The 18,015-nt window shown below is 38.7% G+C and overlaps 1 protein-coding gene and 1 long non-coding RNA gene across 2 annotated transcripts in view; one reads left to right on the top strand and one right to left on the bottom strand.

The window, feature by feature from the left end:
- The window catches only part of bean1 (brain expressed, associated with NEDD4, 1), a 49,524-nt gene that overhangs the window by 4,308 nt on the left and 27,201 nt on the right, over positions 1–18,015 (top strand). The window contains exon 2 of the mRNA XM_044214420.1: positions 3,191–3,310. Within this exon, the coding sequence (XP_044070355.1) occupies positions 3,191–3,310 (120 nt within the window). The remainder of the gene's footprint in view (positions 1–3,190; positions 3,311–18,015) is intronic.
- LOC122884465 overlaps positions 3,696–18,015 on the bottom strand; it is a 42,555-nt gene continuing 28,235 nt past the window's right edge. Inside the window, exons 2-3 of the long non-coding RNA XR_006379887.1 lie at positions 6,051–6,186; positions 3,696–4,972 (exon numbers count right to left, since the gene is read on the bottom strand). This is a non-coding gene — a long non-coding RNA (uncharacterized LOC122884465). The remainder of the gene's footprint in view (positions 4,973–6,050; positions 6,187–18,015) is intronic.

The following is an 18,015-nucleotide window of genomic DNA, read 5'->3' as shown; positions in this document are numbered from 1 at the left end:
GTGCAGTCTCATCTCCAGAAATGCTTTGTCTTGCATGCAGACCAGTTGCAGAGTTTCTGTGATTGTATGTGAAATTTAAAGTATGTACTGTATTTACTCTGCTCTTTCTGTCCAGTTAGAATTTTCAGAAGCCTTTCATCTCCAACCAAACTCTCTCTAAGGACATTTATACGCGATTTTGAGAAATTGGCAGTAGCCTCCTGTTGGCAGCTATACGCAATGCAAGTCTGTAGAGAAATGACATCATTTTCATTTTGAAACTGCATTCAAGTCTATAAAAATCTGAATCCTTCTGAACACCCCGTCTTTTATTCTTCCTGGAAATGCATTTATTGGAATCATGTGCATTTGTTTTTCCATAACAGTGACTTTTACTGTATATCTATATGTTAGAGGTTTTATTTGTTTTTATGTGTCTTTGTAGCTGTTATGTGTGGTGCAGTTTGCTTTGGGTTGTTTGTTGCAATTTGCAAACTATCAGCCTTTTTGTCTTGTCTCCATCGTTTTTGATTTTTCCACACTTCCCCATCATGACTCCTTGTATCTGCCAGGCTGTTCATAAGAAAGATTTTTATCTGAATTAACTTGCTTGATTAATACAGGTTAAATAAGATATTTCCAACATTCCTTAAAACTCGTGACAGCTGTATCAGAAACAAGGGTTAGATTGCAATTGGTTAGAGTGGCTCTCCTTGTTAAACCATGTAAAACTTCAACGTTCCATTTTAAATGAGGCTCATTTCGTGGTGACAGTAATAAGCTTATGATGCTTCAATGCAGAAGTTGACACTCCTGAAATTTGTCTTAAATAGCTTCTATTGCAGATATCTTCCAGCAGTATGGCACAAATATGGAAACCATAATGAAACAACTTCATTACATACCTCAAAACATTACATTCATTGATTTTTATATTGACCAATACAAGCAAATACGGCCTCTAAAGACAGCCATATTGTCCATAGTTTCAAAATGCAGTGCTAGATAATGTTTCATCAAACAACAAACACGACTCATCTAAACAAGTATATTTCCTTTATGGTCATGATTTTTTTTCCCAGTTAGCAACATGCTGTGTTAATTACTTTCTGCAGGATTTTTGCTAATAAACAGTAAATATATTCAAGAAATATCAGCATGAAATCGCGCAGCTATTTGCTTTGGTAAACAACCATCTGATTAAAATATGTATCAATGAAGTTATGAATGTAAATATGCAGTCATGAATACAATGCAAGTATTTCTTCTTCATCTTATTATTTCAGACTAGCAACCTAATAAGTCAATAATTAACAAGACCCTGAGTACTGCAACGTTACCATACAACACAGGGCCCAGAAAAAGTTAAGTGTTATTTTATGTTGAGTTTTTTTAGCTGTCATTTACTATAATTTAAAAGCGGTTACATCGTGTTGTGTTTTCTTCCCTCACTCACTCGTAGCTGTTCCTCTGTAGCTTCAGTTCTTCCTGCATTGTGCAGTTGGGCTGGAGTTGACACAAACCCTGTGAGTTCTGTTTTTTCTCTATCACACACACACAATCACACACACACACACACACACACAACAGCACAAGACTGGGGTGAGAACAACCCACTCTGTGTGTGTGTGTGTGTGTGTGTGTGTGTGTGTGTGTGTGTGTGTGTGTGTGTGTGTGTGTGTGTGTGTGTAAGGGAAAGAAGAGAGACAGTTCAGTCTAGCTGCCAGAGTGTGTTGTCTGTAATATCTGTCTGTGTGAGCAGGGACAGTTATGTAACAACAAAGCACAATGCATCGTAGGTTGACATGAGTCACACACACACACACACACACACACACACCCATGCTCCTGTACACACTCTGTCTATAAACAGGAAGTGAGGGATTAAATCTTACACAGCATTCATGATTTATCAGAATTAGAGGAAGTGCGGTATGACATCTCATCGCCATGACTTGACAGTGACAGAGTGTATGACAACTTGGAACAGGTTTATCCAACTCATTTCTATTTATAAAGATCACTACCATATACAATGTCTCAATGGGCTTTATAGGCCCACATCTGCAATGGTTCTCAACCAGTGATGATCTCTAAGAAGACATTCATTAGAAAATAAGCAAAACAAGAAAACACCACCTTAGTGCATGAGGAAAAAATGAAAGAAACCAAGGACAATCAATGATTGGATGTCTTGTGGTGCAACAGGAGCTGTGTGTGAAAAAATATAAGATTTTCCTACTGAAGAGAGCCTGGATCTCAGTTATACTTCCCTAAATAAATAAATAAATACAACAATGGGATTATAATCCAACGATATGATTATAGTATCTTCTAATACTAATATAGTTAAAGGTCAAATACACGATCAAGTCCAATATCAGTTGTGAGCATCGTTAACACGTACAATCAGAGAACAGGGAAGCATGGAGGATGTGTTGTGGACATTGACAATTTCAGGGCAGACAACTTGATGTATAGTGGGAGGACAAGGTGGTGTGAAAATGGAGAAGGCCCACCAACTGATTCATGCTAAACTAAACATGAAATGAGAACCAGCTTCCCTGACAGCTGCTGTGTACAGCTGGAAGTTTGTTCTAGAGAAAGGGAAGGAAAGAAGGTTGCTTTAAAATGCATTAAATTGGGCAGACCGATATTTACATGGTTAGTTACTTTTTTCTCATATGGTGTGTTTACGGTGTTTCCTACTTATTTTACTTTTCATACTAAAAATATTTAGTGTGCATGTGTGTGTGCATGTGTGTGTGTATGTGTGGGTCTGTGTGTGGTTCAGGTATTGATTGGAACATTTGAACCCTGTGGCCATGTTCCGGAAAAAGCAATGAACACACAAGTACAAAACGCACACACATATTCACACACAGGGTGGCGTGGGTGGCCACTTGACTGTCTCACGCACACACGCACACACACACACGTACACACATTGCCTGGGGCTTTATAAACAGCCGGTCTTGGAGGTTGTGACTCGCACATCAGTCTCTGCTCTCCCTTTCGGTCCCCCCCCCCCGTAAAACAACAAAGCTTCTCTCACTCTCTTCATTTATTTCTCTCATTCTCCATCTACCTGACTGCTGTTTGTTTTCTTTTGCTGCTCTCTTTAGGCCTGCCCCCCACATTGTCTTGTCATTGATGTGCTGATCGGCCTCTCTCTCTCTCTCTCTCTCTCTCTCTCTCTGTGTCTTTGTAGTTACATATAAAGCAGCACTGTGTGGTAGAGACCAGTTGAAGTTGGCTTCCTGCCTGTTGAGATGTGCCATTAGGAAACACTGTGACCAGGGGTTCATGCTGATGAAATTGATCTGCTCAGGTAAGGAACAAGACTCTTTTTTCTTCCTCCTTTTTTCATTTTGTTTATATGCTTTAGTCTGCTGGTATTAAGTGTTATTTGTTCTGTAGATAACAAAAGAGGGCTAAATTTTTCTTGAAGACACAAAGAGTGATTCCTACATTGTAATGTAGTGTAAGGTGATGAGAAAAAGCTTCATCTGGGATTCATGAGGAAAACAAAAATACAAGACAGCAAAATAGGAAGACATGTATCTATGTTTACAGTAATTTAATATTAAAATGTAACATCAGATAAAACCTGTTCTTTAAAATAAAAGAGAAAGAAGAAAATCCTCAATTTGTTGAATTGCTAAAATTACTGTTTTCTTAAACTGTTGTCAATGTAAATAAATGTTGAAAGCATGCAGGGTTATAAACAGTACTCTAAACTCTGATATGCAACATTTATACCAAATGGTTTTTGTGAGGTTTTATATAAATACAGTTAGACCAACTATCTTGTAGTGATAAACAATATAATTACTGCCCTACTAAACTTCATAACTTTTTTTTGCTGTCTAAAGTTTCATAGTACTTTAAATTTAAAGAAAAAAAAAGTCTGAGTAAATGATGTATTTCAGATTATATCAGAAAACAGAAGTGATGGAAACACAAATAAGATAAATGTATAACAAGGATACAAGGATTTATAACAAGGATACAACACTAAACACATAACACTTCATATTACATGTTTAATATTGGGCAGCCATGTACTACACTGAGTATATAAAACTTTACAGTAAACTTTTATTCTATTTGAACCTTTCATTGATTAATCAGTCTGGGTCTTACTGGACAGTTTTTGAGTCCCTGACAGTCAACAAATACATGTGATTCACATTGTTACATTTAAAATAAATTAATATCAGCATAGATGGGTATCTGGCAGCATCAGTACAAAAAATATTGCCATTGGCCTTTAAAATCACATATCAGTCAACCTTTGACTTCTATATAATTGTAAGTCATGTTAAACCTTTGTCAGTAGAGCACAGCAATTTAAAGGAAATCTGAAAATAGAATTCATTTTCAGCAAAACACTTCTGAAATAATTTAGGAAAGAAGTTGTGCTTCTACAGTATATTTTCATTTGTTGTTGTTGTGGGTATCCTTTGTATATTTTTAGCTGGATTACAGGTTGAGCTTTAAAACTCCAGAGAACAAGGTAGACATATTTATGGAAGCTTCCCATCTCAATAAAAGATGAATCGCTGTCTTATGCAACAACTCCTGTCCACACTGGAGGCAGGAAAGAGACGGAAGGAGGGAGGAACAGATGGATGGATGAAAAGATGGATGGATGGATGTACAAATGCATGACTTTTATAGATGTGTGTTTTCCTGTCATGGTTGCCCTCCAAGAAAACTGTCAATCACCTTTCTTATTCCCATCTCTCAGGCTTCCTCCCTATCTGACTCTCCGTCCTTTTGACACCCTCTTTATATCTGTTTCTCTTTCTCTCCACCTCCCACCTTTTATGTCTCCCTCATTCTCTCCTCCCGACTCTTTCCCACTTTCTTCTTCCCTCTCTGATGTATTATTCACACCCCTCTCTGACTCTTTCTCTCTCTCCCTTGACACCTGAAATCCCTCTATCCGCTCCAGGGGGTTTAGACCTCCACCAACAGTGCTTCCCTCCTAGGAAAAGAAATAGAATGATGAATAAAAGAACAGAGTGAAGAGACAGATAAAAAGCTTTGGGATAGGCAGCTCTATAGATATGTCAAGGCATTTCTGTATGTGGCTTATTGTATAGGTTGACATTTTACACAGTCCTGTAATCTTTCAAAAAGACTTGTTCCCGAGTCCAGCCATGTAAGATTCAGTTAGGACAAGATGTTCGACCATAGTATCAAGGACAGAAAACATAGTATTTTAACACACCTGAGACAGACCAATGACTTCAGCTGGGCTTTTTTTAAATCTAAAGTTTACCCTTTAGGTATCTCACGTTGTTGGATATCAGCAGGTTATGATGTTTAGAAGTTATTTTGTACTAAAGTGTTGCTTTCACATATGCACATATTGGTTGCTTTTATTCCAGTAAATTAATTTTAATATTTCCAAAATGCCTTTAAACAGCAAAAACAAATCATACAAATGACTTCAGACTTCACAAAATCAAAACTGATTGCACTTAACACCAATTGTGTGTTGTACTTTGTCTTGAGCCTGATGTTTTTAAAGACTTGATTCCCTCTTCAAACCACAAGAAAATAAAGTTTGGCTGAACCAGTAGCATAGGACTACTCAGACACAGGCCAGAAGAGGGACAGAAAAAAAGACAGGCATGGGTTACTATGGGACGAGAGAACAATATAATTACCAGTTGCTCTACATTGTATTTATTAGTAATAACTTCACCTGGTTTTGTGTGTCTTTGTCATGTGTATCCAGCTATTATAATCAAAAAAAGTTTGGAAAAGTATAACCTAACTTTCAGAAAGTTAATTTAATATCTTACTTTACTAACCACATTTATATACTGATTGGGTGGTTGTTAAAGTCATTGCAAGGGTGTTCAGGATGGTTGCTATGGTGTTGCTATGCTGTTGAGATGTATGGCACTCAAACCCAAACTATTCCAATGGTTATGCAAGTGACCACCAGTAGGAGAATATGATTGCAGCACCCACCCAACCAGCAAGGTTGTGTTAAAAAATCTGTCTACTTTTCCCAGATAGACAAGGGTCCTAAAAACTTTATCCTGACCCACCTTTGCGTGCTTTTGCAGTGTGTAAAGGAGGCTGACATGTACCACATGGCAGCTGTTTGTGCCCGAGGGTTGCTGCTTCTGTGCTTCAGAGAAGGGCATGCAGTCCCCAACTGCCAGCATAAACATCCACATCTGTCTTCATATTTGGAAGAGAGGGAAAGTCACTCTAATAAAATGTTTATTTACAGAGTAAACATCTGACATAAAAGTAAAGCGATATTGTCTTGCATGTGTTAAAATTAAGAAGGCTATTAGGTAAATTGCTGTGAAAACACTGGAAAGATTAGTGTCCAAACCAAACAAACAAAACTGTCATCATTTGATGTAATAGGGTTAGGCTTAGGGTACTCTTCACTCACCTTCACTGGTCATGACCTTGACCAGTGAAGATGTGACAGTGTCATAACAAGTTACTGATTATTTAAATGTGAGTATTTGTGTGCATGTCATGTACACAGTAAGTGTTTACTGAAAGGTGGGTGTTGGTGTGTGCGTGTATTTGTGTGTGCGTGCTCATGCTCCACCCTCTCATATCACTGCAGAAGATAAAGGCTAAACACAATCTACATATTAGAGCACTGGCATGTGCGTGCATCAGATGAGGACAGATCTGAAATGGAATCTCCTTCTGTTCCCCCTCGCTGCACACATCTTCTATCCATCTATCAGCGCTGCACCACAATGCCTTGCCTTCCCACCACCGAACCATCAATCATCGCGTTCCCATGCTTTATGGAAATGGGAGAAAAACTTCATTTAATGGCATTTTACCTTCTATCTCATCCACCCATCTCTCTTTGTCCGTCCATCCATCCATCCGTCTGTGCTTGCATCCAATCTAGTCACAGTTTAAGGTCATTTATTTAAATCTATTTAAATGGATATGTGGCGTGTGCATATGCAGGGAGATTTCACAGCCCAGCAGGTCCGCAAATACCAAGGCTGTTCCACCTCACTAACCCCCCATCAGGGCCCGTAGACAATTAATACACACTACAGGTGGTCAAGTTTGAGTATGCGTGTGTGTGTGTGTGCCAAAAAGAGAGAGAGGAAAACAAGTATAGGAAAAAGTGAGTGTTTGAGCTCTATCTATCTATCTATCTAGAATAAAACACTCCAAGAAGCAGAGGGGTGAGATGATGAAGCATGGGTGAAATAAAAAGAAAGCAAGGATGAGATATAGATGAAACAAGGAAAGCAGTGGACAGGAGCAAGGTAGAGTAAAAGAAGTGAAATGGGTCGGGGGAAAACAGCATCACTCTCGAGGGGAAGTAAGGGAAAGGAGAAGAGCGGGGAGAGAAATTGAGGGAGGTGGCTTGGAACGTTTGAAAGAATAAGGAAAGGGGGAGAGTGGGAGGGAGGGGAGAGGAAGGAGAAGTGAAGGGTAAATGTCTTTGCTAATGTCTTTGGTGCCAATATTGAGTAACGCTGGCTCCCTTTGACTCCAGTACACTCGCTGCATCCTCCATTTCAGTTCATTAGCGCTGTCATTTGGAAATGGACATATTGGCTCAGCTGTTCAATGTCACCATGGATGGATGGATGGATGGATGGATGGATGGATGAATGGTTGGATATGTAGATTATCAATCATTAAAGGCCATACTGCTTAAGCTTATTTACTACAAAACTGTATGTAAAACTTACATTACAGTATTACTCTGGCAATTTTCCAAAGTATACCATTGTTACTAATATGTTATTTAAATTGATGGTGTTTTCACTCCTTTCAGGCAGCACTAGCTTTAGTTAAACTCAGTATGAAAATCAAGTTGCAGAGAACTGAAACTTCCTTGAAAAAGATAAGACAATCATTTACTATTTAGATCTTTTTTTGCTTTGTTTTATGTTTGTCTTGTTAAAGTTAAAAGGACAGTTTTTTCATGTGGTACATTCAAATGCTGGTGGGAAGCTGTTAATTCTGAGGTTTGAGGTCTGCTGCCAATAAGCATTGCAACCTACTATATTGTAATACGATAAAACCTCGAGGACAATAAGAAAACATGGACATTGTGAAAAGGACAATACAAATTAGGTTTCAAATGTTAAATGCCTGAGGCTCCCACCAGCACTTTATTGCACTAACCTGGATGAGTTCCTCAAATCTCTCAAATATGCACTTTTGCACCTCAGGATTTCCGTCCAATGCTATCCAATGGTCAGTGCCAGTGCCGGAAGTAGTGTGCCCTACAATATATGTAGCGAGGTAGAAAGTGAGGTCGGGTGGTAGCATTTCTGTCTTTCACACAGGAGACTAGTGTGCAGTGCATCCTGTCACGGACCAGGAATTAACATTTGTACTTTAATTAACCGAAGGCAAGATCTTTCCCTAACCTTAACCAAGTGTTTTAGTTACACAACCTGAACCACATTTTATTTTCTGTAACCTTGATATTTCCCTGACTGTAACCATGCTGTAGTTGCCATATGTGGATAATGTCGAGAGCAAGAATTTAAAAAAATTTAAAAAAAGAGTTGGTGCTGAACGTAATCCGCCGTTTTGCATCCAAAATCGTCTGGAGATAAGGGTTAGGCAGAGAGGGGATGTGGTTCCCTCAGGTGGAGGGTGTTGGCACCTGCCTATGATAGGCAGAGCAGTTGTGCCAGAGCTGGTGTACCAGGTATTCCCTAATGTGACTCCATGATATATAGTATGAAAGAAAGAAAACATAGCAATACATTTTGATATCTTTCAAAATAGTTTCTAAAGCTGCTCCAAGCTGAATTTTCACCAAACCAAGACGTCTAATGTGAAAAAGTTGTGTTGGTTTGCTGAGGTTACACTTGGCCAGTTGGGCATGTGGCTGCCTGTCAAACTCTCAATGGACACCTCTGCCTCCGCTTCTCTCTTTTTTTAATGTCACAACAATTTCACAGCTTTTAACTGTCTAGTCAGGCCAGAAAGGTGATAATGCTGTTAGAGAGATTATTGTGTAACAGAAAAGGCCTCAGATAATTGTCAAAAGGTTGTTTGCTGTTCAGACATTTTTCTTTTTAAAGCATGCAAACCACATAGCACAGTTCCATAAGTGAGGATAAGTGACCAGATGAGTATGTTAGGAGATTAATTAAAATGAATGTATCATTGAGGGTGTCCACCTTCATGTTGTTTTTAATTCTTATACAACTAATGTCCTAAGGCTCAATCTGCAATTGACTGTGTATATGTTCTATGAGCAGAACTAAATTGTATTGCTGTGCTGTTCTCCCACAATGCAATGTACAAAGGAAGGAGGAGGAGCTATATAGAAAAAAAACAAATAAATTGTGAGTGGTGGTGAAACAGCTCCAAAAAAAGTGTTAGATCTTAGGAAAAACATTTTGATATGTCTTTGTGAAGTTTATTTATCAGTAGCTTTCCAAAGTCGCAGTTTGAATGAAACTGATGTCATACATATTGTATAATTCTCTGTTAGTATAAAATGGTAAAGTATGATGATATTTTTGTGTACTAACTGCTAAAACAGTATACTACGATGGTGTAGTACATACTGTATAGAATTAGATTGTAGAATGGATTTGAGACACAGCTAAAGTCTACTTGTTGAGGTCTTTTTGGTGATGCTGGTGTTTATCTCAGGATGCATTTAGAGGTAGCTCTGCCTTTTCATGCAGAGACAGAGCAGAAATGAATAAAAACAGACATGATGAGCAAGAAAACAAGGAGCAACAAGATGAGTCTCAAAGGAGACGAAGGGACGAGCAAGTCCGACCACTTCAAATGAATCAGGAAAAAAATGTCCCCAACAGAAAGGGCAGACAGGGGTGCTTCTACCTGTGAAATGACAAAAATAAAAAAATAAAAAGTTTTTACATTTACTTTTATTGCAGACAGGTGCAGGGAAACTGTTCATGTCTGTTCACTGGCTCATTTAAAACCATAAAACCCATATCAAATTAGCTACTTCCTTGGATGAAAAAATAAATATTCGGAACCATCTGTCCAGCGGTTCTCTGTGAGGTGAGAAGAAGGAGAAGTGCATAGGAGGACAGGTGTTGTGTTGGGACTTGTCACAAGGTGAGATGGCAACAGGAAATTAGTCACATTGTCTCCAAATACCTCTGAGCTACATAATCTCTAGTGAAAAAAGTAATCACAGCTTATTTCCTGAATTTTACCAGATGGCCTCAGTGGACATGGTCAAGTGTGTGCATGCATGGGCACAGCCTGCTGTACAGTGTGTGTGTGTGTGTGTGTGTGTGTGTGTGTGTGTGTGTGTGTGTGTGTGTTTGTGTGTGTACAGTATGTGTGTATATATAATAGGTGTGGGACAGCAGATGGATCAAAAGTGGTATTTTCTGCACTGCTGTGTCTTGACTGACCAATCAAAGCTGGATTTAAAGTGCTCCGTGACAATTTGGAGTTGAATCTATGAGGCTCATTCACCAATCAGTATTGACGTTTTATCGGCATTGGCCAATCAGAACTCGATCTGCAGTATTTATTGATCAATCAAAGCTGGATTTACAGAGATCACCCTCCAATCACAGAAGGATATACTGCAGTCATTGCCAGGATTTATTTTCAGTTTGGTTTGCGCCACAGAGATGCCAGAGTCACACTGAGTTTGTGTGATCTATATTTACATTTTAAAAAAATGAAATACACATTTTTAGGCATAATTTATTTATACAGGTATTTCTGTAACTCGGGCCTCCACTGCACCTGCTCATTAAAACATTTCTGTTCCTTCTTCCTGTCAAACCCACACCACCAACAGCTGCTCGCAGATTTCACTATGAACTAAGTAACTAAGAATCGGTTCAAATCACAGGTGGGAACATGTAAAATCATCTGTATCTGAAGCAATATTTTCTCTACAACATCATGCCAGTTTCCAGGTTTGAATGCAATCCACTTTTTGGGTAAATCCTTTAACTTGTTTTCCTACCGGAAGTTAGATGAGAAGATTGATATCAGTTTATTCTCTATGTGTTCAATATAGAGGTAGCTCTGTGACATGTTTAGAGTAGCTTAGCACAAACACTGAAAGCAGAGGGAAACTGCTAGCCTATATCGCTAACTTCAGAGCTGTCTCATTTATATGTTGGAGCCTGTGCTGAGCCAATTAACCTGAGTATATAATATGTACAAAAAGAAAAGGAGACATTTTGCTTTAACAAAGTGTTACCAAAATTATGTAGCCTACTTAAGCCACTTACTGATGAACATGTTGCTACTGAATACAAAGAGCAATTGATTGATATCGATCCTCTCATCTAACATCTGATAAAACAGCAGACAAGCGTATTTTTTTCAGGATTACTTGAAGGATCCGATAGCTCAGGCTCATGATGCAAATGTGTCCCTGCCTGGATTCACGGACATTATAGTCAATTTTGCAGTAAACGGTTAGTACTATAAATGATTTGCTAATGTCAAAAAGGACAGGTGCTTGACATCCGTACCGACGATGAGCCACCAAAACGCCTTCTTGATTCTTTTTTCCCCGTTACAGGTATTTTTGGGGGAGTTTTTCATTGTGCAAATTGAGGGTCTAAGGATAGAGGGTATAGTATGCTGCACAGATTGTAAAGCCCATTTGAGATTTGTGATATCGAGCTATTTAAATAAAATTGACTTGACTTTTCTAGCTGTCTAGTTCCCAGATAAACAGATAAAATCACATATAAGCAAGTTCACAGATAAAATCACATATAAGCAAGAAAGAATGCAGAATCCCATCACAAGTGGGCACTTAAATTTGAGACTAACTCAGATGCCAGGTGTGAACCTCAACCTGTCTCAACTGGATCCAGACACAACCTGTATAGTTATAAACACAAAATACTAAGACTGAACAGGGCTTCACACTCTCCTGTTTATCACTCTCTCTGTATCTACAGTATGTATTCATCTATCCTCATTGTGTACTTGCTGACATAGCAGATATAAAATTCATAGAATAGTTGGAACAAAATAGAATAATGTCATGTTATAAAACAACACTGCACTGAAAACCGAAGTATAATTCCCATAATTCAGGAGTGGTGATGTCATCAGAATTAGGTCTTATTAGCAGGTCAGCAGGTGTTAAGGGAGATAAACAATCCAAATAAGTGACCACAACAATAACGACAAGGGATGGTAGGAGCTGAACGAGTGAGGAAGGGGTGGATGAGTAAACAAGGGTAAGGCAGGAATGTGGGCCAGCAGGGTGTGATGATCTGTCTCTCTGCCATCTATCCCACATGGGAGAGAGAGAGAGATTAAGGGGATGGTATGATGTATTCTGACCCATATTCACACACACAGTGATGTTTTGTGACCCACATACTACCTCATCTAAATACACATCCTAATTTAACACTGATACATGTGTGAGTGAGTGAGTGTGTGTTTCACATTAAGGGCGAATGCAGTATTGTACTTAAAATACCACTGCAATGTGATAATGTTGTAGGTTAACCTACAGTGTAGGAGGCCAGTATACTTTGAGGTTTTGCTGTCAGAGGATGCTGGCAGCTCAGTGAGTACAATTTAAAAATGTGACTCATATTTAAATGCCTGGTTCTTGGCAATAATAAACTGTACATTATTGATAATAGTAGCATTGTTTATTCAAATGAATAACAAATAAACAAGTATTCTAATATGAAATGATATCAATAACCTGCTATTTGTAACTCCAAACAGCCTACACCCATTGACAGATTATAAGAAAATGAGCCCATAGACAGACGTCTAAAAGACCCCCATCCCTCCCACATACGAGCAAGACACCAGGACTTTGTGGTCGTTTTCCGTCTCTTTGTGGTCATTTTGTGTCTCTGTTGTTGTTTTGCATGTCTTTGTGGTAGTTTTTCATCTCTTTGTGGTTGTTTTATGTTACTTCGTAGTTGTTTGATTGACTTTCCAACAAGAAATGCTAACAGTCACTTGATGCATAGGCTCTGGGCCTGGGGCCCTGGGCTTGTTCAGGCTTGTTCAGTAATTCATCCATGATACTAATAAGTCAGCCGCCTATCACCTTCTGACTATGGAGGGGGGGTGGCAACAAGGGGGGCCAACCAGATTTCAGAGGGGGCCCGTGCCCCTGGTTAAAATACAGTACATCTTCTCCGAAGAACCCCCCCCCCACCCCATAAAATAGAGCAGTTGCTGAACATCCAGCAGCAGAATACTTGATGATGTATGTGAAAGACAGAAAGAAAGAGGAAAGAGGAAAATGCTATTTGCAGTTGCATGCTCACATTTACCAATTTTGTATGTGATTGCTGTCTGTCAACATCAGATGATTTAAATCTACAGCATGCAACTTGCAGCAGAGTCATCAGAGTGTGTGGCTCATCTCACACTCTCCTTTGTCACTCGGTTCATACCACTGCACCTGTCACTCATCTTGATGAGCTGTCAGCCTTGAAACAGCATCAGGCCTGAGGTTGAGGGAACCAATGTGTGTAAAGCTTCCACAAGCTTCGCAGAAACAAACAGTGATCACATTTGCAGCACACTGCTAGCCAGCCCATAGTCAATGATAGTCTATACACAGGGGAAAAGTAACTTAATACAAAAAGTCCATTCACTTTAACTGAGTTCTGTGTTAATGCACTGCTTTTTAATTACGCTCTAAAATCATTCATGCACTTAAGTAAATTTTAAAGGCAGGAATTACAGAGTAGCCTTTAGAGCCCATTTAAGACATGGAATACCAAATATTGCTGGCTTAATCTATCTGTTAAAGTGATGATGTTCCTTACGGCTTTATTCAGACATGACAGGACATTTATGGAGAGAGATACAATGCTCGCACTATATTTAGCACCTAGCTGTGAGTTGAAAAGTATTGTGATTTCCACCTCTAGTATGTAGTGTTTCGCTTTAACTCTTTGGATTAATCATTTTTCCATAATGATTTGCGTGTCTGAAAGGGCCTTAGGATTTGGTGGTTATGTGCCTTGCTTAAAGGCAGACTGACATGTGATGAAGTTTGGAGGGTTTAGTTATCTGCTACTTTAACACCCCCTGACCTCCTTTGCTGACCTCCACTGGTTTAACTTCTCACAATGCTGCAGTGATGTATAGGGTGTACTCCAGGACCCGGTGACATCACTGTTGGGTGTGGTAACAGGTGCAGCAGAGCAAACTTCTGAGGTAAAACAGACTTGAATTATTCAACCAGAGAGGGCAATGAAACATTGTTTTTAGTTAAGTTAGAGGAGGATATTTCAGCCCCATTGGTGTGAGGGATTTTACTGTTCCTCCTTTCCCTGCTCCAGTGGTAATGCGACATGATGGTTTAATGGCCAATTTCCTCCCTCCTACAACACCAAAACCCTCCTGGCATCAGTTCAATACAACAACAGGAAGGATCAGAGAGAGAAAAGGAAGGGGAACAGCAAGACAGCAATAAAAGACAGAGGGAAGGAGAGGCAGGAGGATGTACATGTGAGAGAGAGATGTTCACTTTGAGCCCCCTGTTGTCCTTTGACCAGGCTGCAGGAAGGTTGAAGCTTTTCCAGCACACTGCACAAGTGAGGAGACAACATCTGTCACTTTATGTCACAGCCACAACAACATCTTCAGCAAATAAATATACTGTGTATCTTTTACTGTAAAACCTTCCACAGACACTTTATGACATGTTTAGTTATGAATTTTGGCTATTTTTGTTATTTTTAAGGTAAAATGGGGATTTTCTTTTTTTATTGCAGTGTCAATATGATACCCAAGCTTTGGTGTTGATAGGGTTGTAATCAGTACAACCTTGCAAATTGGTGGTATTTAGTTTGTTTTTACACCAGGTAAGTACAGGCATAGGAAACCTCAAAGTGTTCTCTTCATTTCACTGCAAACCATGAATGTGTAGTAATGCCTCCCTCCTTGTACTTACAGGTACACTTGGTTTTCCTTACCTCTGCATGTTTAATAGAAACATTCATGTTTTACTTGAGTCTTTCTGAAAGGGATATTTTTAGTGTTAGGACTGCTCATGTGTCAGAAAAGAAACAACATTGTTTCTGCAAGCAGTGGAATATCTGGCATGCACAAGGGGTTCAGAGACTGGAGGTGGTCATCCTGCTGCTTCTGATGCTGAATACACACTCTAAAAAACATGCATTGAGAAAACACAGGGTATATTCTCATCAATACACTCATAGTCCTGAAGAATGATTATGGAATTAATTGTTTGTTCTTGTTGAGCTGTCATTTGATCTTTATTGGCAACTAGTAGATGCCCTTATTCAGATCAGCTTACAAAAGTGCTATAGTAAAAGTAAGTGAGACAAGACCCACAATACTTTTAAAGAGTAAAGTACAAACAGCTCTCCTCCTAGGGCATCCTGGAGGCTTACGTCATGTCTAAAGAAATCTAAAATAAATCCCTTCTTTCAGTTGTAATGTTAAACAAGTAAGTAAAATATTGTAATGGAACAATAACAACACCAGCTGAGAGGTTAATTAGTGGCTGTGTTGGTTGATGCAAATCCAGCTCAGGTCAGGTGCAGTCGCAGTTTGAGGGGTTTTCAGAAAACAGGGAGGAACTATGGTCATGACTCAGGAGAGAGAACAGGCGGGGCCCAGCAGTGTCCTTATAGTGCTGGATATGAAAACTCTATAGTAGCACACACATTAAATCATCTTAAAAATACCAAGCAAAAGAAAAAACAAAATTTGGAGGACCTAAAGATGTTCAGTGCCAACTTTCCATGGTTGAATGCAGAGAAAAATCCGCATCTCACAGCAGTTTTTTGATTCATGGCCTTCTGTCTGATTAGCAAAGAAACAATGTGTGGTACACAAAAGTTCTTGGCCTCATGACAAAAACAAACCAGCCAACCAGTCCAACAGGCCAATCAGGCACTGAATCTGGGCCCTGCTTCAAACCTAATAAAAAATCACTTCAGAAACTTCAGATCTCACGATCCATACGTCCCTTTATCAACATGATTTTTTTATTTGGTGCTAGCAGATCGAGCAGTCAGCCAGTCAAAGAGTGTGTCAAACTGTCATCATGATAAAGACATTTATAGCAATCGAATGGTAAGATGTTGAAAGGACAGGAACTGTCAGATACCAAGAAGATATACAGTAGTAGTATTTAGCTCCTTCAAAGCCTAGAATTTATTTGGGCACATGTGACTATTTATAGCCGGTTTTAGAGCAACAATTAAACATATTGTTACATATTTAAATCTTATTGAGTACTATAGTACTATGAGTAATATAAAAATGATGCACCAGAAAGAGCATGATGTTTGTCCATAACATAGTCAAATGTCTCTTTTATTAAGCCCCATTTTCCTAGACATCAGACAGACATCTTTTAAGAGGTTCATTAGTGTAAAATTGATTTATGGGTTTGTAACATTGCTTAGGGACCTCAGAGGTCAAAACAGAGTCCAGAAAAGAAATATACAACCATTGGAGAACAAAGCTGAATGAGTCTGTCCAAATCTGTTTTCTTAGTACTGTTATTTAAAAAAATATTTAAAAAACAACTTTTTCATTCCCTTTTCAGGAATGAAAAAAAAAATTAAATTTTTATTCTTTACTGCATGTTTGAGAAATGACTGCATGCTGTGGTGGAGATGTTTTCAATATCACTTAGGCTGATTGGCTTAAACATCCAGCTGTGTGGTCAGACACTTGCAATGATGCTAATGCATCCTAATGAGCATTCTGGTCTAACTGCATTGATACTGATTGTTATGTGTAACCGGCTTAATTAGCCTTCAGTGTCAAATTTGATAAATGCTGTCCATTAGCTAATACGTTTTTTAGGATTGGATTTGATGCTAAACAAGTTTCTTAAACATACAGAGCCAAATTGATGTGGAAAAATCAGTCACCACATATTAGTACTGTTACTGTATGCACCACACTTTTACCCGTTATCGTTTCTTTGTTATGTTTAACCTTTTAAATAATTAACTTTTTCCACAGTGTTTTGTCGGTTGCTGAGGAAAATACTGAGATATTTGGTTAGAAAGAGAAAGTTATGCTACCTTGGCAACAACTACTCTTGGGTCCATATAAGAAAAAACACACACAGAAAATGCTGGCAACAAATGCCTAGATAGTGAATGAGAGTAACAGCAAATAGACTACTGAAGGTCAGTGAATCAGATCCTACTCAGCTCCCCAGCCCACACACACATGCTGCCTCAGCCTGTTACATCAGCAAAGAAATACAGATGTTGTAATGGTCTAAATACTGTATGTTGCTTTATGGTCTACTGTGTTTGGTAGAATTTCTTTTGTTTTAAAAAGGGGGTTTCCTTTCTCTCAGCCTTCATTGCATAGGATGATCATACTGAGTCTTTTCTCTGGAAAGTAAGAATTCAAATGAGCTACTTTTTATCTTTATATATATAGACATCTCTATTGTTTTTATACCATGATGGTTAGAGTTTGTGCTTTCTGTAAAGTTAGGATCCAGGGTATGGTACCACATATTACCGTTGGGTACTAAATAAACAAAAAAGCAAAATATCATAGGGGATCTTTATGTCCACAATAATTACAATGTAGTTCACAAATCTTGATCTCTCACTGCTAATTGGGCAATAGCTTTGATGCAATCCTCACTTATAACAACAATTTATTGTTGTTTGAAAGTACGGCTTAACAAAGATATTGAACGGAAGTCAACAGCCTGAAATGTGAAAATAAACCAAAGCTGGTATAAATTTTAATGTAAATGTACCATGCAGCCAATTTCCACTATTTATTTCATGTTTTTTTTATGTTCCGCATTGATTCAATATTCTATTTTATATATTTTACTCACATAATAGCCAACAGATTTATATATTTTTGTTTTATACTATGCAGACAATTCCTAATGACTAATCTGGTGTACAAACAGAGCCTGAAGAGTGTCCTGACCTTGGAGAAGACGCTGAGGTCTCAGGAGGGATGTGTGTGTGTGTGTGTGTGTGTGTGTGTGTGGGAGGGTAGCAGTCCAGCTGTCAGCTATCAAAAAAGGAAAGTCTGTAGTGGTTTGTTGGGTTGCTCTGA

Source organism: Siniperca chuatsi, linkage group LG11, assembly GCF_020085105.1.
Source record: "Siniperca chuatsi isolate FFG_IHB_CAS linkage group LG11, ASM2008510v1, whole genome shotgun sequence".
NCBI lineage: Eukaryota > Metazoa > Chordata > Actinopteri > Centrarchiformes > Sinipercidae > Siniperca > Siniperca chuatsi.
The sequence above is the reverse complement of the archived record's forward strand: the minus strand, read 5'-3'. Positions and strand labels throughout refer to the sequence as shown.